The sequence below is a fragment of the Lacerta agilis genome, chromosome 13 (assembly GCF_009819535.1).
Source record: "Lacerta agilis isolate rLacAgi1 chromosome 13, rLacAgi1.pri, whole genome shotgun sequence".
NCBI classification, from domain to species: domain Eukaryota; kingdom Metazoa; phylum Chordata; class Lepidosauria; order Squamata; family Lacertidae; genus Lacerta; species Lacerta agilis.
Window position 1 is genome coordinate 1,510,218 of NC_046324.1, and position 26,288 is coordinate 1,536,505.

Genomic DNA, 26,288 nt, shown 5'->3' on the forward strand with positions numbered 1-26,288 from the left:
AGGCTGGACAGTGTGAAGGGGAGATGGAGTCAACAACTAAGATAGACTGAAAAGGGAGGCATTCATTTTGCTTGATAGTACAAGATGACTCTACAATGTTCTCATAAATATAATTTATGCTTAGCTAAGAAAAATGTCCAAACTGAGGCATTAGAAATTTTATGGCGTGTTCTGCTTCATAAGGTCCTGAGTTACTATAGGGTAACTATTCCATGTCTTTCTTTTTCCTCCCTCTGGGAGGTTTCAGTTGAGTTTACTGATTTCCCTCCCCCTCCTCTGCTCCACGGTTAATGCATGCCAGAAAAGAATTGGAAAGTAAATCTTGCCATTTGTACTCCTAGGTATATATTTCATTAGTTATCTAATATAAGCCCAGTTTGTAACAAATTATAAACAATGGTTTCCAATTCTCTGTTAATTTAAGTGTTTCCTGTATAACCAATATAACCAATTAAACATACTGAACTTAACAAACGATAGAATAGTTTTGCAAAACAAAAACAAAAAAACTAATTGCAGCACAGATCCTAATTTATTTATTGTTTGCTTCCTGACCTCCGAATTTCTTTCTTAGCTTCTACAATGACTTCCTTTTTCCTTTTTTTGCTGTTGGAATGACAGCTGGCTCAACAGACAGATCTGTCGCCTTGTGGAACACCAGAAAAATGGCTCAGATAAACAACCAATTCATGTAAGCTACGCAAAAGAGGCAGGAAGAACTCTTGCAAGTCCTCTGTAACTGGGGCTCCTTGGAGATGAGACAGCCCTGCTGTGGGACTCCTGCAAGCATACTTACGATTGTTTTACACTGTGAGTAGACCTCTCACACAAGCAATTTCTCTTGCAGAAGTGTGTCAGTGATAAGACCAACTGAACCAGCTCTAAGGTGTCTGAATACCCCCCATTAAAAATGCTGCCTATTCTTACCTCCATTCCATTTATTTTTTGCAGGTTGAAATGGCCCAGTCTAAACATCACGTAATACTTCCACAGGGTGAAGGTGACAACTGGATTTCCTTGAGCATCAACTGTTAGCTGCTCAAGGCGGCGAAGTTGGGCTAAGGCATTGAACTGTTTCAATACAGCAAGGTTGTTCTCCTTAAATTTCAAGTGCTGTAAAGAAACAAGCAAAAGAAGAAGGCAGGCAGCATTAGACATTTAGTGGAAGTTACGACAACTGCAAGGGGCTGGGTGGCCATTTTGAGAAATATCAGACAGCACCCCATTGGCTGGGCTAGTCAAAGGTCTCTGCTCGCTTTGACAGCTAGGCCTTTGCACTGAGACCCAGCACAACGTACCAAATAGGGCAATAGCCAAGACCAGCCGAACATTAGGCAGGGTAAGGTTGCCAGCTGAGGCAGCAGATGCTGAGGGATGTGGAGCAGACATAGCCGAGTACCACACATCCTGCTGCCATCAAGTGCAATGGGGGATGCTCTCCCACTGCCAGTGGTGAAGATTTAACTGCTAGCCAAGGCAGCTTCTGCATAAGGAGTGGATATGCCATCTTATCCTTTGCCTCAGGCAGCAAATCATCTTGAGCTGGACCTGGCAATAAACCAAGGTGCTGGGTCTCTTGCAATGAGTATTCATGAGCTGGACAGGACCTTTAATAGACCCTGGAATCACTCAGCACATGCTGACACCTACATCCAAGCAGGGAGCCCACTAAACGGCCTCAGCCCAGTATACCTGAAGGAGCATCTCCACCCCCATCGTTCAGCCCGGACACTGAGGTCCAGCTCCAAGGGCCTTCTGGCGGTTCCCTCACTGTGAGAAGTGAAGCTACAGGAAACCAGGCAGAGGGCCTTCTCAGCAGTGGTGCCCGCCCTGTAGAACACCCTCCCATCAGATGTCAAGCAAAGAAACAACTATCTGACTTTTAGAAGACATCTTAAGGCAGCCGTTTAGGGAAATTTTTAATGTTTGATGTTTTGTCGTATTATTATTATTATTATTATTATTATTATTATTATTATTATTATTTATTATTATTCTGTTGGGAGCTGCCCAGAGTGGCTGGGGAACAAATTTATTATTATTATTATCCCCTGGACCTCCTCCTCTTCCTTGCTGTTCACCTGCTCTTTCCAAGCACACATGTACAAATACGAGCAAGGAGGTAGAGCTTCCTCTACTCACCTTGTCTCTCTCTTCTAGGCATGCAAAAGGAGCAGTGGTGGTACAGACTAGATGGCTAAGGCTACAATGGCTTGTTTCTGGATATTTCCGTGCTTGTTTGCCCAAGTTAGCATGCAAACTTCTACTTAAACACACGACTATGTGCTTGAGGGTGTGTGTGTGTGTAGTCTGGGTGCCAATTATTTTCTATGGCTGAGAAGAGCAAACGTCTGTCATTCCATCATAGCAGTCAGCAGCCTGTGCCAAATTCTGCTTTTACAAGTTTGCCCAATCTTGAACACAACTACTTGCCACATAATGTCTCAGGAGGCCACCTGAGAACATTCACACATTTTCTGCTACAACATGAATGTCTGCCATCCATGGGAGTAAGTCAAGGGTTGTATGGTAAATTATCTGCTGCATGTGGTACGCCATACAAATAAGAGACAGACAAGCACCAGTCATAAATCAGAAAGTTTTAAAGGGGAATTATACTACTTCATGGAGAAGGAGATCTATTCATCACTGTTAGCCATGATGGCTAAACAGAACTTCTCTTTACCCAACCTCCAAGGAGCTCTGAGTAGTGTACAGGGTGCTCCCTCCCTAACTTTACCCTCACAACAAGTCTGTCAGGCTGAGAGAATGTGGCTGGCCAAAGTCACCAAGTGAGCCTCATGGCCATGGGTCTCCTCAGTCACCCTGGTTCCACATTCCACAATTAGAGGCAGTGTGCTACTAATTATCAGATAGTGGGGAGTATTGAAGGGAGAGTGTTATTGCCCTCATGTTCTGCTTGTGGGCTTTTCCAGAGGCATCTTGATGTCCACTGTGGGAAACAGAAGACTGAACTACAGGTGAAACTCGAAAAATTAGAATACAGTTGTGCCCCGCTAGACGAAAAACTCCCTAGACAAAAGGCATTCGCTAGCGAAAGGCTGTCTCGCAAGACGAATTTTCCTATGGGCTTGCCTCGCAAGACGGAAAAAAAAAAATTCCCGTCAAACCGCTATTCTCCCGTTGGTGCTTCGCAAGACGAAAAATTGGCTATACGACAGCACTCACAGAACGAATTATTTTCGTCTTGCGAGGCACCACTGTATCGTGAAAAAGTTCATTTCTTTCAGTAATTCAACTTAAAAGGTGAAACTAATATATGAGAGATTCATGACATGCAAAGCGAGATACGTCAAGCCTTTATTTGTTATAATTGTGATGATTATGGTGTACAGCTGATGAGAACCCCAAATTAACAATTTCAACTTTGGGGTTTTCATCAGCTGTACGCCATAATCATCACAATTATAACAAAGGCTTGACATATCTTGCTTTGTATGTCATGAGTCTATCTCATATATTAAACTCCAGTAGCTAATGAAAACAATTGCTTACATAAATGGACTTTTCCACGATATTCTAATTTTTCGAGTTTCACCTGTAAATGGAGTCTTGGCCTGATCCAGAAGGGCACCTTGTATGTTCTTTCTTGAACCAAATTAGACATTTGGAAATCCTGCCTCTTGTCCCAGATTGCTAAAAGATCAAGAACAAAACTTCTTACTAGAGAATTGGGAAATCTGATCCTCAGTTTTGGCAACACTGGAACAATTTCATCAAAGTCTATGAAATTAAAGGAGATTGTGGTGATGCTCCCAGCCGTCTGAACACTCCAATTTCGATCAAGGGATTCCAGAGCTCCAGAGCCATATAGGTACACAGTGTCACCTTCTATCTCTACCAAGTGTGAATCCAGGACAGACAGCCCTTGCGTGCCTTTGTTCAAAAGTGAATCAAGAGACCTGCAAGGAGAAATAGAACAGTCTTTTAAAGGTAAGCCCTACTGATTGGCAACTAGCATGTAGCTCAGTAACACTTCTACCCCATGGCATTTAGAATAGATATTTAAAATTACAAGTAATTAATTAATTTAAACACCACTTAATGCCAAAATGGGCTCCTAAGTGGCTCACAAAGTATAAAACCCTATTACACAATGTTTAAAATAAAAACATCCAAAACATTCAATAAAACAATCACATGCAGACAACCCATCAAGGAATGCCAAGACAGATTATTTTAGAAGTGAGAGATAGATAAATTGGCAGGAAGCGGAGTCAGATCTACCATCTAATTCAGTATTGTCTACATTAGTTGTTCCCAAACTTTTCCAGGCCACTGCCTCCTGGGTTCCATAAACTCATCCCCAGTACCCCCTACCCTACCCTATAAAATGCACTATTCAGAATAACAGTTTGCACAACCCACTTTGGAAGATAATACAATAAAATTCAAAACAATAACCATTAATTGCATTTTAATTCAAAATCCAATTAAAACTATTTGGTTTAATTTATTCAACAAAATGGATGAACTTGATGCTGTGATACCAGCTTTTCAAGTCTGATAGTCATTTATACATCCAGCACCCCCTGCCGCCCCCTTAATCTCTTAACAACGCAAAGCAAAAGAACTGAATATAGAAATGTGCTTCCTTGGCGGTAGGGCGGTATCAGCTTGCAATCTATTCTTTGGAAAGGGGTGCCCACAAGCCCTACGCAAGTAGCGTAACTGCTGAGAGAGGGGGCCATGCTAACAAAGAAGTCTTCTTTTCAAATCTCTCCTCTTCTGACGTAAACTCACTAGGCAATGAACCCTGCCTCAGCCTCATCACTGCTACAGATTTGGTGGCCCTGTGCCTGTTAGTTTGGAAGTGAACTAGGGCCACCAAGAGAAATGTGTTCGGAAATTTAAAAGAGTGGTAGTGGAACTCAAGCCCAGCGAGGACTGAATGGGGTCTTCAAGAGCCACAGGTCATCAGGGAAGAGCATAAGGAGGGAATTGAACTGGCTCATCTTATGGTGGGGGAGGTCAGGGTAATGTAGGGCATGAGATTAGAAAACTCCCCTCTTGATCACAGGTAGATTTCAGGAGGGAAGAAAAGAAAAATGACACTATTCCTCTTTCCTGTTCTCCAGAAACCTCCTCTCATACAAAATTTAGCAATGCTCAGGTTCAGGATTGACGTTCAGCCCCCCCTCCAGCCCCACCCCACCCCGCCCCACCCTGCATACAGGTTATACAGGAAGAATAGGACGTTATCAAGGCAGACATGAGAGGCTTATCGGGTAGGCAGGATCAATTAGAATTACAACTTTCTCTGCTTGACACGAGACAAAAATCCAACGTCCTTAGAATAAGAGATTTGCCAGAGAAGGAGGGGGAACAGAATTTGACAACATATATAGCCAAGACACTTGCTGATTGGAGGGGGAGAGCCAAGAATCGTTGGTGGAATCAATAGAAAGTTGTTACCGAATTCGATCCAAGAGGTCAAGAGATAGAAAGGAATCTGGAGACTGCTTGGTAACATTTACTTCTAAGAAAATCAAAGGTGCTATCCTTCAAAAAAGCTGTGAAAGCAATCTCCAGATTGCCGGAACTCAGGTGACCATGTATAAGGAAATCCCCACCCCCCACCCCAATTATAAGATAACGACGCCAGAGATTCCATTTTATAACAAATGGTTTGAAAAAAGCCAACATAAAATTCAGATGGGAATTTCCAGAAGGAGTTTCCTTCAAATTTAAAGGTAGAAAGCATAGATTGGCAAATGAAGATCAAGCACAGGAATTCTGGCGCAAATATGGCAAAGATTTTGAATTTGACAACCCATATCCAGGACCAGGCCCTTTGGGCTCACCAGGACGGGGAGATAAATCACCAATGGGAGGAGGAGAGGCAGGCAGTGCAACAGGTGATGATATAATTTAAACAATCAGGAAAAAGGAGAAGCTTAAACAAACTTTTAGGTTAAAACAAGTAAGAAAACAAAATGGCCACATACTTCCACATGTGGTGGGAGTGCCCCAAAATCCTAACATTCTGGACAACAACCACACGAGAAATATGTAAAATAACCAAGCAAGTCTTAGAAATCACCCCAGAACTGGTCTTACTAAACATCTTCCAAGACAATAATGCCCACTTACAACACAAAGAACTCATAATCCATCTACTCTCAGCATCCAGAAACATAATATCCAGACACTGGAAAGACCTGTCAGGAGTAAACATGGACCAATGGTACCAAGTAGTATGGGAAACAGCCCTACTAGAAAAACTAACCAGTAAGCTGAAACTGACATGGGGACAAACAGTAGAAGACACCTTCACCCCGGTATGGTTCCCCTTCATCACACACACAGCCCAACAAGACAATGACAAAAATTTACCGACAGCATACAAATCAATATGGCTAACCTGACCCAAAACATCCACCAACCCCACTCACACAGGAAACCAAAGATCACCACAGCCAACCACGAACGAACAATCACATCCCACGCCAACCCCGACATCTCTCACTGCCAAAGGAGCACAAGCAAACAACAGAGAACCTACATAAACAACACTGACACCAAACCCTACTCATATCAAGTAAAAAAGAAACTTCGTCACCCCACCCCACCTCTCTCCCCGCCCCCCCACCTCTCCCCCCCCCTTTTTAATGTCTCAACAACACTGATTTGTAAAACTGTTATATGGAAAAATACGAGAGAGACATTGCACTACCTTTGAAAATCTTTAATAAAAATATTTTTAAAAGGGGGGGACAAAAGGGGGGGAAGAAAACAAAATGGGAAATTTAAAAATATTAAGTTGGGATGTAACTGGCTTAAATAATAAAACAAAAAGGAACATAATACACCATATAATTCTCAAGCAAAATTTTGATATAGTTTGTCTCCAAGAAACACATATAGCAAAAAAAAATAAGAGAGTCCTTAGTAACAAAATGTTAGGTATGGAATTCATAACAGCAGATAAATCCAAAAAAAGGTGGAGTGGTCTTCTACATTAAACCAAAATTTGAGCCCAAACAAATATTAAAAGATGATCAAGGGAGAGTCATAGTGGTACAGATCGTGGTGCAAGGCAAAAAAAAATAATTGATAGGAATTTATGCCCCAAATGAAAAAAAATTGGAATTTTATTAAAAAAGAAAGAAAGAAAGAAAGAAAGAAAGAAAGAAAGAATGATTTAATGGATTTTGCAGATCAGAAAATGATTTTGATAGGTGATTTGAATGGAGTGATGTCAATGGACATGGATAGAACAATTAGGAAAAAAGATACTAAAGAGGGCAGACAAAAACCTTTTGTGAATTGGTTGACAATTTGAATTTGATAGACATTTGGAGAAATAAACTGTTAGAGACAGGTGGGTAGCCATGTTGGTCTGCCATAGTCGAAACAAAATAGAAAATTCTTTCCAGTAGCACCTTAGAGACCAACTGAGTTTGTTCTTGGTATGAGCTTCCGTGTGCATGCACACTTCTTCAGATACACAGAAGTGTGCATTCTTCAGATACACAGAAGAAGTGTATCTGAAGAAGTGTGCATGCACACGAAAGCTCATACCAAGAACAAACTCAGTTGGTCTCTAAGGTGCTACTGGAAAGAATTTTCTATTTTGTTAGAGAATTCACATTCCATTCTAATGTACATGGAAGCAATGCAAGAATTGATGCAGTTGTTGTTGTTCAGTCGTGTCCGACTCTTCGTGACCCCATGGACCAGAGCACGCCAGGCACGCCTATCCTTCACTGCCTCTCGCAGTTTGGCCAAACTCATGTTAGTAGCTTCGAGAACACTGTCCAACCATCTCATCCTCTGTCATCCCCTTCTCCTTGTGCCCTCCATCTTTCCCAACATCAGGGTCTTTTCTAGGGATTCTTCTCTTCTCATGAGGTGGCCCAAGTACTGGAGCCTCAACTTCAGGATCTGTCCTTCCAGTGAGCACTCAGGGCTGATTTCTTTAAGGATGGATAGGTTTGATCTTCTTGCAGTCCATGGGACTCTCAAGAGTCTCCTCCAGCACCATAGTTCAAAAGCATCAATTCTTCGCCGATCAGCCTTCTTTATGGTCCAGCTCTCACTTCCGTACATTACTACTGGGAAAACCATAGCTTTAACTATACGGACCTTTGTCAGCAAGGTGATGTCTTTGCTTTTTAAGATGCTGTCTATGTTTGCCATTGCTTTCCTCCCAAGAAGCAAGCGTCTTTTAATTTCGGGACTGCTGTCACCATCTGCTGTGATCATGGAACCCAAGAAAGTGAAATCTCTCACTGCCTCCATTTCTTCCCCTTCTATTTGCCAGGAGGTGATGGGACCAGTGGCCATGATCTTAGTTTTTTTGATGTTGAGCTTCAAACCATATTTTGCGCTTTCCTCTTTCACCCTCATTAAAAGGTTATTTAATTCCTCCTCACTTTCTGCCATCAAGGTAGTATCATCAGCATATCTGAGGTTGTTGATATTTTTTCCGGCAATCTTAATTCCAGTTTGGGATTCATCCAGCCCAGCCTTTCGCATGTTTAATTCCCAAACAAGAGGCTGATGTGTTAGCAGTTAGTAACTATAGTCCGATTTCATTATTAAATAATGATTATAAATTATTTGCTAATATAACGGCCAACAGAATGAAATCAGTATTGAAAGATTACATGCATCAGGATCAGGCAGGATTCCTTCCAGGCGGACAAATGAAGGATAATATTAGAAATATTATTGACATTATAGAGCAGTGTTTTTCAACCACTGTTCCGCGGCACACTAGTGCGCCGCGAGATGTTGCCTGGTGTGCCGTGGGAAAAATTGAAAAATTACTTTATATATAGTCAATATAGGCACAGAGTTAATTTTTTTTAACATTTTCTAATGGTGGTGTGCCTCGTGATTTTTTTCATGAAACAAGTGTGCCTTTGCCCAAAAAAGGTTGAAAAACACTGTTATAGAGTACCCGGAAGTGTGAAATGAAAAGCAAGCAGCATTGATGTTTATAGACGGGGGGAAAGCCTTTGACACAATGTCTCTTGGGAATTTATGGATTTTTTTTCCCAAGAAATGAATTTTGGAGATAAATTTGGGAAAGGAATTCATTCCATATATTCAGAACCAAAAGCACAATTAATTGTTAATTGTTAATCAGGTGGTTACAGAGGAATCTAGTATACAAAAAGCAACAAGACAAGGATGTCTGTTATCACCTTTATTATCTATATTAGTATTAGAAGTCCTGGTGAGAAATATTAGGGCAGATGAAAATATTAGAGGAATTAAAATAGGGAAAAAATCATATAAACTGAAAACCTATGCAGATGAGTTTGGGCAAGTTGCAAGATTTAAATTAAATAAAAGTAAGACCAAATTATTACTTAAAAATCTAAAAGAAGTGGATAAAAAATTATCACAAAATACAGAAATAGAAATCCATAAAAAGTTAAAGATCTAGGAATTTGTCTCACAACTAGAAATATTAATATTTATAAAGACAATTATGAAAAATGTTAGCACGAGATATAAAGGAATTAGAAATATGGGGAAGAATGAATCTCTCCTTAACAGGAAGAATTGCAGCAATCAAGATGAATGTTTTGCCAAAAATGTTGTTTTTATTCCAAACAATACCGGTAATAAGTGATGCGGTTTCCCTCAAGAAGTGGCAAAAAGATATATCCGGAAAGGGAAGAAGCTGAGAATAAAACATAAAATATTAACAGATGTGAAGGATAGAGGAGGCAAATTGTATTATGTATTCATTCTTAAGGAAATCAGCCCTGTGTGCTCACTGGAAGGACAGATTGAAGCTGAGGCTCCAATACTTTGGCCACCTCATGAGAAGAGAAGACTCCCTGGAAAAGACCCTGATGCTGGGGAAGATGGAGGGCACAAGGAGAAGGGGACGACAGAGGATGAGATGGTTGGACAGTGTTCTCGAAGCAACCAACATGAGTCTGACCAAACTGCAGGAGGCAGTGGAAGACAGGAGTGCCTGGCGTGCTCTGGTCCAGGGGGTCACGAAGTCGGACCTGACTAAATGACTAAACAACAACAACAATGATGTATATACAGAAACAATGCATTCAAATGAACTCACTTGCAGGATTTCAGTAATACACTTACAATGGACAAATATAAATATAAAACACACATTTGCGGTTAAAATGTTAAGAATAGATTAAGAATGCAATTTTAATTTTAGTATAAAAGGTATATAAAATTATAAGCAGAACAAACAAATATGTTATAAACCAGAAAGGGAAGTTGGGGGAAGTCGCAGGGGGGTGAATTGAAATTGTAAAAAGCAATTTGAATTTTTGAATATGTTAAAACTTGTTGAAAAATCTTTTAAAAAATCTTTTTTTTAAAGGATTGGCATCCAGCCCTGAATCCTGTAAGTGGTGGTTTCAGGAAGATGGGGGGGGGGGAGTCGTTGTTCTTCCTCACCGCCACTCCTGTGAACTCACCCCCAAGCCGTGAACAGCAATCCAAGTGTCCTGTTCTAGGCTGGATGGAACCCTATGCAGAAACACTTCTGTTAATAGCTGGGGGTGCACTTCAACCCTTTGTTGTAGAGATCTACTTGGAGGTATAATACTAATATATCTTACATGGCTATTGAGAGAATATATATGAAATACTTCCAACAGGAATATGCTTCACAGATGCTGTATTAGGAATAGTATTATTAAGCTTGCTCACTATCCAGTTCTGAAGTTTTAACATAAAACATTTTTATCTAATTTCCCCTGTCAAATATTTGGGAATATTGTAATGTACAATTTGTCTAAGCACTTACTGGAAGAATCCAACCTTTGTGCCAACATGTTTAAAAAAAAAATTGGCATCAACATCAATTGGGCATATTTCTAGAAATCTAAAGGAATCTAGGCACCACTCAGAGAATGTTCATTGTGCATTAAGTTTACTTTCCTTGTGCTGTGCTGTACTGGCTCAGTTCCTCAAATTTATCACGTACAGATCTTTTAAAAAAAGTAATTCCAGAGAAAAGTAGAACAATGATATTGGAAATAAGTTTGTTTGTGTTAACTTTTTAAATTAAAAAAATCAAACATCGCCACTCTGAAATTGACCTATTATACCATGACACAGTCTTTGCCAATAGGATGCCCTCCAGATGTTTTAGACTACGGTTTCTATCAGCCCCAGCCAGCATGGTCTTTCCTAATCTAGGCATGATTCATGTCAACAGCTGGGACATTCTCAGTGTCTTCCCATGAACTACAGACCCTCCCATGCATCGTGACTCCATTACACTAATGCTACTAAAAATCTGTCTGTTTCTGAATAAATATGAGATTAGACACATGCTTGCTGTATCATGGATTCTAGTTGTTCGTCCCCTTGCCAAGACTCAGGGGATTATCTTTGTTCTTTGGAAAGAATATGGGTACTGAAACTCTCTCTTGGGCACAGCAGAGAGTGAGAATGGTGTAGGTCTCCTGTAGGTCCCTCCTTTGGCCAGCACAAGGTGAGAATCTCTGCTTATCTTCCCTTAATCCTGGTTTCTGGGGGCCACAACAGGCTCAAATCCTGGCACTTACTTAAAGCAACAGCTTCTACCTGTATGTGCTTGGCAATTTAATAAAAAGGGGATGACCTGTTATTTTATTACCTACATAATTCTGATTTATAGAAATTCTACAGAGATTAAGAAATGTGAGACAACACCCTGACAAAGGCCTCAAATTTGGGGGGGGGGAGAGAAGCCCTGACAGCCATCCCAAAGTTGGTTACTCCAACATAGGCTGCCTTTAATAGTCTTCCTTCAGAGTAAATGGTGCCATGAACTGCAGGCCCACTTTACCAAAGAGAGGGAGAAATTTAAAAACTCACTGCCTGAAAAATGCCCAGGATCATTGTAAACTCTGCAGGACTGTAGCCCAGCAAACAGTTCAGCTTATTTTGTAATAAAAGTAGTATTTTTGCCACTTTATTTTGAGAGGGGGAAAGGCAAAGTGATTCATCCATCTTCTCCTATAAAAGTAAATTACAGCTTCCAGAAAGAACGTGGAAACTTATTTTACATGTTACATTTTATTATAGACAGCTTGGCTAAAGAACCACAGCATTCACAATCAGGAAATTACTAAGAATAAACCAGCTTCACAGCCCGCCCGAAAGTAAGTAAAAGAAAACATTACACAAAGAACTTTGCTTTAACTGGATGGAGGGGGAAATCTCTTAATACTACACTAATGCAGAGTTCTTGGGGCAAGGAAAGGGGTGGAATTATTAACATTAATAGATGCTACTGTAGGATGCAATGTTTTTTACAAAATAAAACTCCATACAGATGACAGATACTGAAAACAGGCCACTACAAACTATATGCTGGATAATTTGTTCCACTTTGTTGCAAAGTCTAAAGAAACTTAGCTTCAATTACTTGTTTTTGAATGCTTAGAATTAAATATGCATATGGGAGGGGAGTCAAAGCAAGGCATGCTGGGATTTATTCACATTTCTGCCCTGCTCTGGTATCAAGTGGGGCTCAGTCACTTCCCCACCTGCCTTTCCTCCCTGAATTCCGCTGCTAGAGGCTTCCCCACTTGGGCCAGCTGACTTCCACTCTTGCAAGGGAAAGGGGGCTTGAATTTATCTGAATGCACAAAGTGCTTTTCCTTGAGATATTCATTTAAAACATTTCAAGCACACCCTTCATCCACACAGATGCCAGGGCAGGGCATAATGGGGAGGATGAATAAAGCTATTCCAGACAGATACAAAAACAACCAAAAAGTAGAACATCAACTCTCATAATGCCATAGCAAAATGGCATTTTGCCATCTTTCAGAGGCAGGGTGCCACTGAATACCTGCTTGCGGATTTCCTGGCAACATAAAGCTGTGGACCCTTTCAAGTAGGCTGCTGGAAAAGATGCATTCGTGGTCTGATCCTGTGGACGCTTCTTATGTTCTTTTTTATTTATTTGCATTTCTATCCCACCTTTCCTGCCCATGAGCTCAAAGTGGAGTACATGCTTCTCCCCCTCCTTGTTTAATCCTCACAACAACCCTATGAAGTAGGTTAGGCTGAGAGGCAGGGACTGGCGCAAGGTAACCCAATGGGCTGCATGGCCAAGTGGGGATTTGAACCCCGTCTCCAAGGTCCTAGTCCAACACTCTCACCACTACCCCGCCCTGCTTCTCTCATGTTCTGCAGCAAGGCAGGGCACATCATCAAGACGAGTCCCCCGTTTCTCAACCAGGACTAAGACGGAGCCAGCATTACATTTGTAAGGAGGAACTTGCCATTCCCATGTATGAACTTACGGAAAGGAGTTCAGACATTTCTGCCTTAACTTTATGTCAACAAGAATTACAGTATCACAAAGTTTCCATTTAAGAATCCTAAAAGAAGCACTGGTGCCATTCGTTCAAAGATTTTTTTGTCTCATTTTTCCCCTTTTAAAAAAAGCTTAAATAAATTACAATTATTGGCTTTGGCAGGCAAACTCAAAGCTATATGGGGGGGGGGGGAACCAAAATAATTCCAGAAATTATCTTATGAATCATCAACAAAGTAACAGTTAAAGAACAGTTTCTGTTAAAATAACACAGGTGCAGGTGTCAACCAGGGAAGCAGACAGTTCAATTTGTGAAGAGCTGCTCAGAGAAGCCTGTGTTTATGAAGTCTATTCATGCACAAAGAATTAACAGCTTCATTCAGCTGATTTTGCATTATCCGTTTGTTTGTTTGATCTTATTAAACTCACTGTATATTTTGAAAACATGCTGCCAATGGGGAAGGGAGAGAGGGAAATCAGGATTTAAATACCAATAAAAATAGTATTTTGGAAGACTGGGATATCATATGGGGGATCATATACTCCTTTAACTATTAATACTTTAATTTAAAGCCAAATACTAAAATCACTGCACAAATTTAAAATACAGTACACTTACACTCTCTTGCAGCTTCCCTCCAGATGTTAATGGGCTCACAACCCCCTTCACCCCAGGCAGCAACGCCAATGGCCAGGGATGAAGGGAGCTGGAGTCCAGCAACATCCAGGTGGCTGCTGGATGGATCAAAGGAGCACTTTCAGCAGACCTTCATTGGTATTTCTGAAGATGGATTCCTACCATCTACAAAAGTATAGAATCAAAGAACTGTAGAGTTGGAAGGGATCCCCAAGGGACATCTAGTCCAACCCCCTGCAATGCAGGAATCTCAGCTAAAGCATCCAGGGCAGATGGCCATCCAACCTCTGCTTAAAAATCTCCAAGGAAGGAGAGTCCACAACCTCCCAAGGGAGACCGTTCCACGGTCAAACAGCTCTTACCATCAGAAAGTTCTTCCAAATGTTTAGTCAGAATCCATTAGTTGGAGTCCTACCCTCCAGAGCAAGAGAAAACAAGCTTGCTCCATCTTCCATGTGACAGCCCTTGAGATATGTGAAGAGGCTATCATATCTCCCCTCAGTCTCCTCTTTTCCATGCTAAACATACCCAGTTCCTTCAAGTGCTCTTCATAAGGCTTAGTTTCCAGATCCTTGATCATCTTGGTGTCCCTCCTCTGCACACGTTCCAGCTTGTCATCTTCCTTCTTAAACTGTCATGCCCAGAACTGGTGCACCAGTATTCCAGGTGTGGTCTGACCAAGGCAGAATACAGTGATGAAACCTACTGTAAATTTATTGTTTTTCTAAAGTAAATGTTTTACTGTGTACGTTCTACCTTTGTCCTTTCTCTCATTTTGTCTTTCTCTTTAAGAAAATTAAAATTAAAAAATGGAGATGTGATGGGGATACAAACTGGATGCAAAGAGATGAAGACCAATGGCCTACAAACATATTGGCAAATAGTCTGTCACTTTAAAAATGAAACTTTCAAATGGAATGACCAACTGTCCATAACACACATTCACAGAATAAAAGGAGCAGATTGCACAACGCATGAAAACACCACAGGAGATAGCCTGAAGAATAAAGAAGACTGACCAAATCAGATAGCTCATGCAGCAGAGGGTTGTGGGTTCAAGACCCAGGTTGGGCATAAAGATTCCTGCACTGCAGGGGGCTGAACTAGATGACCCTCATGGTCCCTTCCAGCTAAACAATTCTATGATCAAAATTTTAAAAAATTAAAAATGTCCAGTAGCACCTTATAGACCAACTAAGTTTGTTCTTGGTGTAAGCTTTCGTGTGCATTCACACTTCTTCAGGTACCTGAAGAAGTGTGAATGCACACGAAAGCTTACACCAAGAACAAACTTTGTTGTTGTTGTTCAGTGGTTCAGTTGTGTCCGACTCTTCATGACCCCATGGACCAGAGCACGCCAGGCACGCCTGTCTTCCGCTGCCTCCCGCAGTTTGGTCAGACTCACGTTGGTAGCCTCGAGAACACCGTCCAACCATCTCGTCTTCTGTCGTCCCCTTCTCCTTGTGCCCTCAATCTTTCCCAGCATCAGGGTCTTTTCTAGGGAGTCTTCTCTTCTCATGAGGTGGCCAAAGTATTGGAGCCTCAGCTTTAGGATCAGTCCTTCCAGTGAGCACTCAGGGCTGATTTCCTTCAGAATGGATAGGTTTGATCTTCTTGCAGTCCATGGGACTCTCAAGAGTCTCCTCCAGCACCATAATTCAAAAGCATCAATTCTTCGGCGATCAGCCTTCTTTAACAAACTTAGCTGGTCTCTAAGGTGCTACTGGACAATTTTTTTATTTTGTTTCGACTGCATCAGACCAACATGGCTACCTACCTAATTCTATGATCAATTGCACCTGGAGATGGAGGATGTAAACTGAAACTCAATTACTGAATAAATAGCAAACCTCTGTGGTCAAACTAGTAACTTGAGCTACCTGGATCCATGTCATCGCCTCAAAACTCTCTGTAATGCACAAGCTCTTTACTTACAGCCAATGATGTGTGATGGAAAATTGTCTGTTGCTTCATTCATCACAGAAAAAAATTGCTTTTCATAAGCTAATTATTAACAATGAATGACTGTCATTTGTAAATAAATCTTGGCAGTTTCAATTTTTTAAATTTTATTACCGTATCTAAAGATCGGGCACACAGAAGATGGTGCAAGCTTGTTTTCTCCTGCTCTGGAGGGTAGGACCCAAACCAGCGGCTTCAAGTTATAAGAAAGGAGATTCCGACTTAACATCAGGAAGAACTTTCTGACAATAAGAGCTGTTTGACAGTGAAATGGTCTCCTTCGGGAGTTGGTGGACTCTCTTTCCTTGGAGGTTTTTAAGCAGAGGTTGGGTGGCCATCTTTAGTTGAAATTCCTGCATTGCAGGGGGTTGGACTAGATGTCCCTTGGGGATCCCCTCCAGCTCTACAATTCTAGGATTCTAATAAATACAAATAAAATGCTCTATGGCAGTGGTCAGCAAACTTTATCATCAGGGGGCCTGTCCACAATCCCTCAGACCTTGTGGGGGGCCAGACTATATTTTGAAAAATATAAATACCCTACAAGCCGGTCCCGCAGCTGCCTCCAGACCTGCAGAAGGAACGCATTCTGCATGTGCTCAGGAGCGTGTGTCGGCAGCGCCCACTCACTGGCATTGTTTTCTGTGGGCAGGTTGCACATGCAGCGCATCAGGAAGGCGGTGCACAGCTCACCCTCCAGCTACTCCAGTGTAGCTGCCAAGCGCGCCAGCAGCAGCAGCGCTGAGCCGGGCACCAAGCTCCAGTTGAAGCCCCGAAACACACCTGTCACGATGCCCATGGCGCAGCCCAGACCTGCCGGCCTCTCCGTCCATGGCCGTGCTGGGTTTACCTCAGCACTCGGGCAGCGAGGCTTCAGATTGGCTGCAGGAACTTCCTGCAGCAAATCCAAAGCCATGCCAGTGTCAAAGAAGTCAGTCACTGCGCGGCGAGGCATCCATGGCTTCTTTTCAAGGAAACGCCATGCCGCACTGGTTTAGCCCAGGGTGGGGACTGATCAAGCAGGTGGCAGGGTCCGTGAGCCGGCCTTACGTGCCTGGTGGGCTGCATCCGGCCCCCGGGCCATAGTTTGCTGACCCCTGCTCTATGGCATGCAAACTAAACATTTTCTGATGCAAGCTAACTTTTCTGAAGTGAATTAACCTAATTTGAACAGAGAAATTGTCCAGTTCAACATTTTATGGAAAACACACATCACTGCTTATAGCAGGCTGTGGATGAGTTTGGGGAGAGACTGCAGGTGTGTGGGATGGTGGGAAACTGTGGCAAGTTGGATGGTATAGCCTTTAGCTATTCTCTTAATCACAAGATCATTTACTCAATCTTATCTTATAATTATAAGCTCCTTTTCCTTGCTGTCACTTGCTGTTCCTATTTTTAGGGTTTTATTGCAGATTTCTTTTGTGTTTATTTTAGTGTAGTTTATAGAGGAGAGGAGAGAAAGTGAGCCGCCTTGAGGACTTCACACCAGAAGACAGAATATAATTTCCCTAAATAAAGAAGAAAATTCTTGATACATTACAATAGCTTAACCCTTTAATTCCTATTGCAAATGGAATTAAAAAAATTCACAAACATAGAACAGCAAATGAAAAATACTTTCACGTTGCCCTAAAATTCCTGGAACTCTGAACACTTAGAGAATTCTCTGGTTTACTTTAGCAAAAGACCAAATGTGTATACTTCTCCTCATACTTTTTGTGGACCTCTGATTATTTAAATTCCGCCACTACCTTTATAAACAACAGGAAGATGGGGGTATCCAAAACAAGCTGAATCAAAGAGTCACCAAAAGCCTAAACTCCAATTCCAAAGGATCACTAATACTGGAGAATGCACAAAGACACACATTAACGTTGCCTAAACCTTTGGAAGATGTTTCAAACTGATGAAACAGCCAAAATTACACACACAGAACACCACTCTGTAATATATATCAGTGTAATGGAAACTTTCTTTAAAGTTTTTCAGTCTCAAATGCTGGGAGGCAAAGTCTTTGACAAAACTAGTGCTGCCACCCACCCTCCCCACAGCTAACAAATCTCCTCCATTCATTTTAAGAGGAATTTGACCATCCAGTTGCATAATGCCTCAGGCAGTACTTTTATCCCACATTCCATAATTAATATGTTGAATGACAAAATTTAAGGGAGTAATAGGGCATATAATAATATTTTGAGAGAGAGAGAGATGATTACCAAACTTCCTCCAGACAGGAACCAGAAACCATGGTTCCACATGTGATTCTCTGAGGGCCTCTAGTGGCCAATGGCAGAATCACATCCCACTTCAGTAATGGAGAAAGACCATCTCCCATGGTAACATGGGGAGGGAAGCATGTGGCTCTAGATAAGAGGTTCCCTCTCTGCTCCAGCTCCACATGGCAATCTGCAGGAGAATTAAACTCTAAACAAGATGCCCCAGGGTTTCACCTCCAATTTTGGCTTGTTTGTTGTCCCCTCTCCCCAGTACAAGATCCCATTCCTCATGACTGAGGCTGCTGTTGGGCTGTAGCCTTTCCCACTTTGTTGTGGATTTTCTGGATTCTTCCCCCAAGAAGCCATCAAAGTCCAGCTGACTGTTTGATTTTGGCTGTTAGAGCCGGAAAAAGGGGATGAGGCAGCAGGGCAGCAGAAGCAAGAGAATTAAAGTGAAGGATTTTTATTTGTTGATTTCTTTTCTTTTCAGAAAGTGAATATAATAGCAGGGAAGAGAGCAATTCAGAAGCTATGAGTGAGACGAGGGGAAAATCAGGCCGTAAAGAGAATGAATAGTAAGCTGTCTGTTTGGGATGGCAGGAAATGAAACTAGGGAAACACGGAGAGGAAGAGGAGGAGGCACCTTCCTGCCTGGGCGGCTCTAAGAGGCTGCGTGGCCCTTGTTGGGCAGGAAAACAAGGCCTCCATACCTGGTTTCCTCGGGAAATACATATGGAGTACTCCTGCTGTTGTGAGAAGATTCGTTGTCTTCGTTGTTTTCTTGGCTGGAAGGCAGAGAGCGGTTCTGTTGGCTCTCCCACTGATGGGCAATATTGCTAATGGTTAATCGTTTCTTTTCCTGAAATGAGATACAAATGAGATACGAATATACAGTTTGAGAAAAGAGTTTGCTAAAGTAAAACAAAATGGCATTCTGGAAACCAAGATCAAAGAAGAGGAATTACTGTATAGCAATCAGACAAATTATGTTGCTTTCAGTTGGCTATCTGCTTGCTCTCAACAAGGAAATCATAGAATTGTAGAGTTAGAAGGAATCTTTTGCCCAACATGGGGCTCAAATCCACAACCCTGAGATTAAGAGTCTCGTGTTCTACCGACAGAGCTATACTCCCATCCTAAAGTATCAGTTTTTCCATGGAGAAAAAATAAGACGAAGGGAGGGACATAGCAGGGGTTTATAAAATCATATTTGTATGTGGGAAAAGTTGAAAGATTTTCCCTCTCCTTCTTGAGGAGGGGACTAGAATTCCTCAGAGTCATTTGATGAAGCCCATAGATTCAGAATAGACAAAAGGAAGATCTTCTTACACAATGCAGAACAAACATGTGGAATATATTATGTAGCGATATCCACTGGCTAACATGTCTAGAAAAGGGTATATAAGACTCCCCCGTAGATTGTTCCATCGGTGGCTTTTAACCAAGATAGACCCCCTACAATCAGAGGCTGCTAGACCCTCAATGACAGTTGCTGGGGAGTTTGTGGGCTTCCCATAAGCCTGTGAGACGTAGGATGCCATGGCCTGTTCCAGAGGGGTTCTTGTGTGGGTAAGACAGTAGGAAGTATGGACAGACTAGATCAAATACTCTATAGCAGGAGTCCCCAGTTGGCCAAGTTCTGCGGACCCCATTTTTCAAAAGCCAAGCCATGGACCCCCTACATTTTCTAATGTTGATATCTCTGTGGTCGTTTTTGTTATGTGAATGGTTCCGCCATACCCTCCAACATGTCCCAGAGCAAAGCCAGGCCGCGTCTTGCAGGCCATGCTCCTGCATGAGTCACTTGACCCGCACAAGAACATGGCACCCAAAAACAGGACGTCCCATGCAGTTGACAAGTATGTGCCTGGGTGGGTTATGAGACCCACCAATAGGGAACCATGGCTTTATGGGAACATAGGAAGCTGCCTTATACAGAGTCAGATCACTGGTCCATCAAGCTCAGTGCTGGCAGCAGCTCTCCAGGATTTCAGACAGGGTTCTCTCCCAGCCCAACCTAGAGAAACAGTGGATTGAACCTGGGACCTTCCGCAGGAAGAGCAGATGCTTTACCACTGATCATTCTTCCCCTGCAATGAAGGATGCCATGTGGTTTGTTTCCAGCAGGGAAGGAGCAGCCATAACCAGGAGATGCAGCTACCAGGGGGGTGGGATAAGTGAAGGGAGCGAAGGGCCCGGTTCTCTTCCATTTGCATCATATGAAGACCACCGCTTGGTACCTTCAGTAAGGTCTGCTTGTGGCTTTCACGCCGCTTCTCTTCCTCTTTTCGTAAGGCAACAGATGCCATGCGCCTTTCTTCTTCCTGTGACAAAATAAAACAAAACACTTTACTGTGAGACTCACAACTGCACTAGTCAAACTTTGCAAGGTGTCGGTCCATAGTGGGGGTGGGGGGATCTAAAAGTAACAGGGAAGTTTTTACTGGATTTTGTAAAAACACTGAAGTCATGAACAAGCTTTGAAGTTCCACAGAACAGTGTCTCAGGCTGCTAAGCAAAAAATGAAGAAACAAACCCAAAGTATCCCTACTGGGTGGACTGTGTACAGTGGTGCCCCGCTAGACGAATGCCTCGCTAGATGAAAAACTCGCTAGACGAACGGCATTCGTCTAGCGGAAGCTGCCCCGCAAGACGAAAAAGTCTATGGGGCTGCTTCGCAAGACGAAAAATGTTCGTCTTTTTTTTTTCGTTTAGCGGAGCGCGGCTGTCATTGCCGCTTCGCTAGATGAAAAAACCCCTAGACGAAAAAATTCGTAGAACGAATTATTTTCATCTAGCGGGGCACCACTGTAATTCAATTTTAAAAAGTCCAAGCATTCCCATAGCAGAGTATGTTTAGAATACATACCGGTATCTTCCAAGTAACAAAGCAATGCTTACAATGAAATCAAATATTAAAAGGTTCTTAATAATAATAATAATAATAACAATAATAACAATAATAATAATAATATTTATACCCTGCCCATCTGACTGGGTTGCCCCAGCCACTCTGGGCAGCTTCTAGAATATATAAAAACATAATAAAACATTAAACATTAAAAACTTCCATATACAGGTGAAACTCGAAAAATTAGAATATCGTGGAAAGGTTCATTTCTTTCAGTAATTCAACTTAAAAAGTGAAACTAATATATGACATGTAAAGCGAGATATGTCAAGCCTTTATTTGTTATAATTGTGATGATTATGGCGTACAGCTGATGAGAATCCCAAATTAACAATTTCAACTTCGGGGTTTTCATTAGCTGCACACCATAATCATCACAATTATAACAAGGAAAGGCTTGACATATCTCGCTTTGCATGTCATGAGTCTATCTCATATATTAAACTCCAGTAGCTAATGAAAACAATTGCTTACATAAATGGACTTTTCCACGATACAGTGGTACCCCGGGTTGCGTACACTATCCATTCCGGGTTGCGGTACGTAATGCAGGCGTGCGTATAACGAACACAAAAAAACCAAAAAAAACCCGGAAGCAGTGCGATTTGAGTGCTTCTGCGCATGCGCGAAGTGCGCAGAATGCTTCTGTGCATCCAGGGGTCATGCACGGGTCATGCGCGCTCTGGAAACACTTCCAGGTTGCAGGCGTTCACAACTCAAACATCCGCAACACGGGGTGTGTGTAACCTGGGGTACCACTGTATTCTAATTTTTCAAGTTTCACCTGTATACAGTATTATTGTTGTTATTGTTATTGTTATTATATTTATACCCCACACATCTGGCTTGGCTTCTCCAGAAGAATACCATGGTCAATGGTATCAAAAGCCACGGTATCAAAAGACACTGAGAGATCCAGCAGAACTAGGAAACAGCTTTCCCCTCTGTTCCTAGTCTACCGAGATCATCAACCATCTTCCATTATTGGGAAAACTGACACAAAAATTGGAAGTAGCAAGAGGCCAAAAGAAACCTGACAATTTTTATGCAGTCTGGCGTCCATGAAGGGCATATTTCAATTTTCCACCTTCCCCCTCCCTATAATTTTTTATAAATTCTAATTGTTATTGATACAAAGTACCTTTTACTTATGGTCACCAAACTAAGCATTACACAATACTATACTTAATTTCATATCTGTAATAATTGTAAGTTTTGGTATATACGCTTTGACACAACTTTGTTAATACATTTAGAAATATTTACCTGAGTTTTTATTGTTTTATTTTTATTTTTATGTAAGTGTCACATGTAATATGCTCTAATGTAAACAATATCTCAATGCAACCATGAATGAATAAAAACTATGTTACCATAAAATATATTAAAAGGTTCTCCAATACAAACATCTTGTGACCATTACTTTTAAATTTATTTTATTCATATACATCTTGGACGTTTAATAAAAAGCCACAAAATATATTTTTATTAAGAGAAAGTTCTAGAAAGAAGAAAATCTTTATGTGCTGATAGACCCTGCATATTGAATGCAATGAGAGTATTCAGCAGAAGGTTTGTTTAAAAAAGAAAATCCTTGCTGTCAAATTTATTCAGGACATACCTATTCTGACATTTTCATTGTATTTATTTATTTACTGCAGCTGGGAGGATGCCTGTTGAGAGATGGTAATTATAGTAATGTTGGCATTTCCAACATTTTTAACTAAGCTGTTAAATAGGCTGCTAAAAGAGTCATTGGTTCAAAGTAATGCCTGTTTAGCTGCATCATACCTTTGGGATGGAGGAGTTGTTTGGTGCAAGGTTCATACAAACATCTTTGGTGGGAATGCTCATACTGACACAGACGGACATTTCGATGCCTTATTCCAAACATAAATTCAATGAGTGTAGACCTCACTCATTATGGGGTTGTCATTAAGACAAATCAGAGGAGATTGCTAAGCATTTTGTATATTTGTAAAAATATTCTAGTAACTGTAATAAGTTTTTTAAAAAATAATAAAAAAACACAAAACCTGTTTGCACTGTGAATAGTCTGGTTAAATAAAACTCCTTGCTTATTTCAAGGTTTAACCCATCACAGAGTATTCCCCGCAGAGTTTCTCTTACTGTGATCTTCTTCATATCCAGCTGTCGGAGCTGCATCATATGGTGGAGAACAGTGTGCTTGTAAAGCGCCTCTTGCGCTATCGGGTTGCCATCTAGGGTGACGTCTGAAAGGGATGCAGAATCGGCAAGGCACAAGATGTCATCAAAACTAGGTGAAAAGCAAAAGGAATAGAACACAAGTCATGGAACTCAAACATACAACCCTCAATTTCTATCACTATTAACCTTAAAATAACCATTATTAATATCATTCCACTAATTAAAAGTAAGCAGTAACAATACTATCCCCCCCCCCACCAAATAGAGAAAGGTGAATTTTCGCAATAACTGGTCAAGGTTTTTTGACATACAGTATCTGGTTTTATGTGACTTTCAAACTTAATGGGATGTTTCAGTTAACTTTTACAATATTCACTGGTTTTCTGTTGTAAAGGTTTGAAATGTGTGAATTGGGTTATCATATCAGGGATGTCATATCAGTTACATCTATCATTGTCATGGTTTCAATCACCCAAATGTTTATCATGTCTGAGTGACCAATAAACAAAGCACCAATGCACTTAGGAATGAAATATGCTCAGGAGAGGGCTGGCTGTTTCAATTGTCCTTAAAAAAAAAAGTATATCAAAAGGTTTACATGTTTCCTCTGCACCTCTGCTGGACCTGCAAGCTTGTCTTTCCCATTCTCCCAATGTCAAATTTGCCCAACAACACCAATGCAGCGGGGGGGGGGGGGGTAGCGTAGGGCTCTCTCATGCAATAGGATCCTGAACTGAACAAAATACAAAGTCTCAACAGTGAACGAGCGCAAGTAAAGGCAGGGGCTCAGATAATGGCAGGAGGGTGCAATCGCCAAAGAGATGCGAATGTGAGACCACTGATTCAGAGGGCATTTAACTGCAAACCTTCTGGCCTATTTGCTGGTCCCACTGTGGTAAGGGAGGGGGACACACCCTCAGACTTGCAGGAATGGCGGCTGTTGTTGATGATGATTTAAGCAGGAACCCAGAGGTCCTCCAGGTGCAGTGGCTCAGGGGATGAGGCCAAATGCCAAATGCCAAATGGTAGATTGGGGATGAAGTCCATTATTTACTGCTCCCAGGCATCAAATTCCGGAGCAAATCCTTTATCTAATTTCCCCAAACAGATGGACAGCTGGCAGAGACAAAAATAAGGTATTTAAGACACACATCAGTTTTTAGTTATAGGTTTCTATCTGTTTTTAGTTTATTGTTGATTTTAATTTTCTTGAACTTTTTAAATTATTGTCAGTTCTTTTCACTGATTTTATTGTTTTATTTTTTTGGAAACGGCTTTGAGGGTTGTTTTTTTACAATCAGTGTATAAAATTTATGAAATCGAAGTAACAGTAGAAATGACCTTCAGTTACTTTTATCAATAATTTATATTAATTATTGTTGCTGTTGCTGCTGCTGCTGCTGTTGCTGTTGTTGTTAAAATTTGTATGCTGCCCTTCATCTGCAGATCTCTGGGTGGTTCACAACATAATAATACAATAACTCTTTAGAAGAAGCAACTTTTCTTGATCTCTTTCAGCTACACAAAATATAAATGCTTTTTTCTCTTCTGTTGTGCTAGATTAGCTTTTGCAGAGAAATAAAGTATTAATCTAAAATAAATGAATACACTTGACCTTAAAAGCTGGAGTTGAGTATATTAAACACCTGCTACACCCGAGGGATCCTAGACCTTCCCATGATTTCCCCCCATAAGTGGAGAGAGGGCTGGGACCCCACGCTTGCCTTTGCCCCCCATCTTCTCCATGCTGATGGGGGAGGAGCCCCCCAGCTCACTTTCTGTTCTTTTTCTACTGCCTCAGTAGTGGTTACCTCTTTCACCTGCACCTTCTTTTCCCCCTTCTGACACTGCCTTCACCAGGTGAGCAGGAAGAGGCAGGGCCGCCCTCGCAAGGTACCCAAGGATGGGGCGGAGGGCAGTCACCACTGGTGGTGCCTTCCCTAGGGTTGCAGCTTAAGCAAGTCTGCAATATATCTTTAAAAACGCTGCCATTTTTAGTGCATAATCCCTGCTTTAAAAATACTGCTTTATACACAAAAACAATGGCAAAAGTGACAGCAGTTGTGCAGCCTGAGGTGGAACCTTCACTACTTCAGGTGATCTCCTGTGGTACATAGGCTCACAAGTAGGAGGAGAAATAACACATAAAAGACTAGCGATACAGATAGAGATAGAGACAAAGATAAAAGAGGGAAATACCAACGGGGAATATTGAAGGAATACAAGAGAGGGCTAGTCACAGAGAAGGAAAGATTGGGGGAGGGAGGGAACCTCTGCTGGAAAGAAGATTCCCTGTTTCTTATGTACACATTTACCTGGACAAACTAACCCAGGAGGAGCATGGCCAGAGGTACTACTCCTCTCCCCTCATACACACACCCTCGTTATTACATCTGTATTTAAAGTGTCAAGAATTTAAGCTTCTACTTTAAAGAAAAACATAATATTAATGAACTATCACTTTTTATTTAAGCACTAAAGAGTGATAAACATCACGGCTGTCCCAAAAATGGGCTGGCAAAAGTTCTTGTCTTTCAGACACTATGGCTTCCCATCTTGAATGCCATGTGAAAGCAAGAGATGTTCCAGTGTAAGGTGAACACTCCACCAAATCACAAGTATCAGGTTCCCATCACAGGTTAATCAGACATGAAAACACAAGCCTGAACCACAGATAAATAGCAGAAATTTATTTCTTTTTATCAGTAATTTATTAGAAGAATTTCATTTATAAAAAGAAAGATAAAAAACAATCAGAAAAAATAAAATAAAATAGAAAATATAAATATAAATAAAAGAGAAATACTTACATTTCTATACATTAGTATACAGATGCGCAGTCTTATTATCCTAGTACAATTTTTTTTATGATAACCTAATATATTCTTAGTAAATTCATTCCAAATATCATTATATTTATCCAAAGAAAGTCTGTGTTGCTAATATTGTCATATTGTCAAGCCACTGATTAAGGGGAATCATATCTCTATTGTTCCAGTATCAATCTCTTAGCCACCATCAGGGCATGTAGAATCTATTTTCACTGTCCCATTGTCACCTTCCATACAATAGGTATATAGGTCAAAATAATGTTCACCTCTGAAAATCTTAAAT

The 26,288-nt window shown here is 41.2% G+C and overlaps 1 protein-coding gene across 6 annotated transcripts in view; it reads right to left on the reverse strand.

The window, feature by feature from the left end:
- The window catches only part of LRRC49 (leucine rich repeat containing 49), a 58,663-nt gene that overhangs the window by 10,620 nt on the left and 21,755 nt on the right, over window positions 1–26,288 (reverse strand). For all 6 annotated transcript variants that reach the window (XM_033166775.1, XM_033166774.1, XM_033166772.1 and 3 more), the window contains 5 exons: window positions 23,136–23,283; window positions 20,335–20,418; window positions 18,805–18,953; window positions 3,686–3,923; window positions 928–1,113 (listed from right to left, as the gene is read on the reverse strand). In XM_033166775.1, coding sequence (XP_033022666.1) covers window positions 928–1,113; window positions 3,686–3,923; window positions 18,805–18,953; window positions 20,335–20,418; window positions 23,136–23,283 — 805 coding nt within the window. The remainder of the gene's footprint in view (window positions 1–927; window positions 1,114–3,685; window positions 3,924–18,804; window positions 18,954–20,334; window positions 20,419–23,135; window positions 23,284–26,288) is intronic.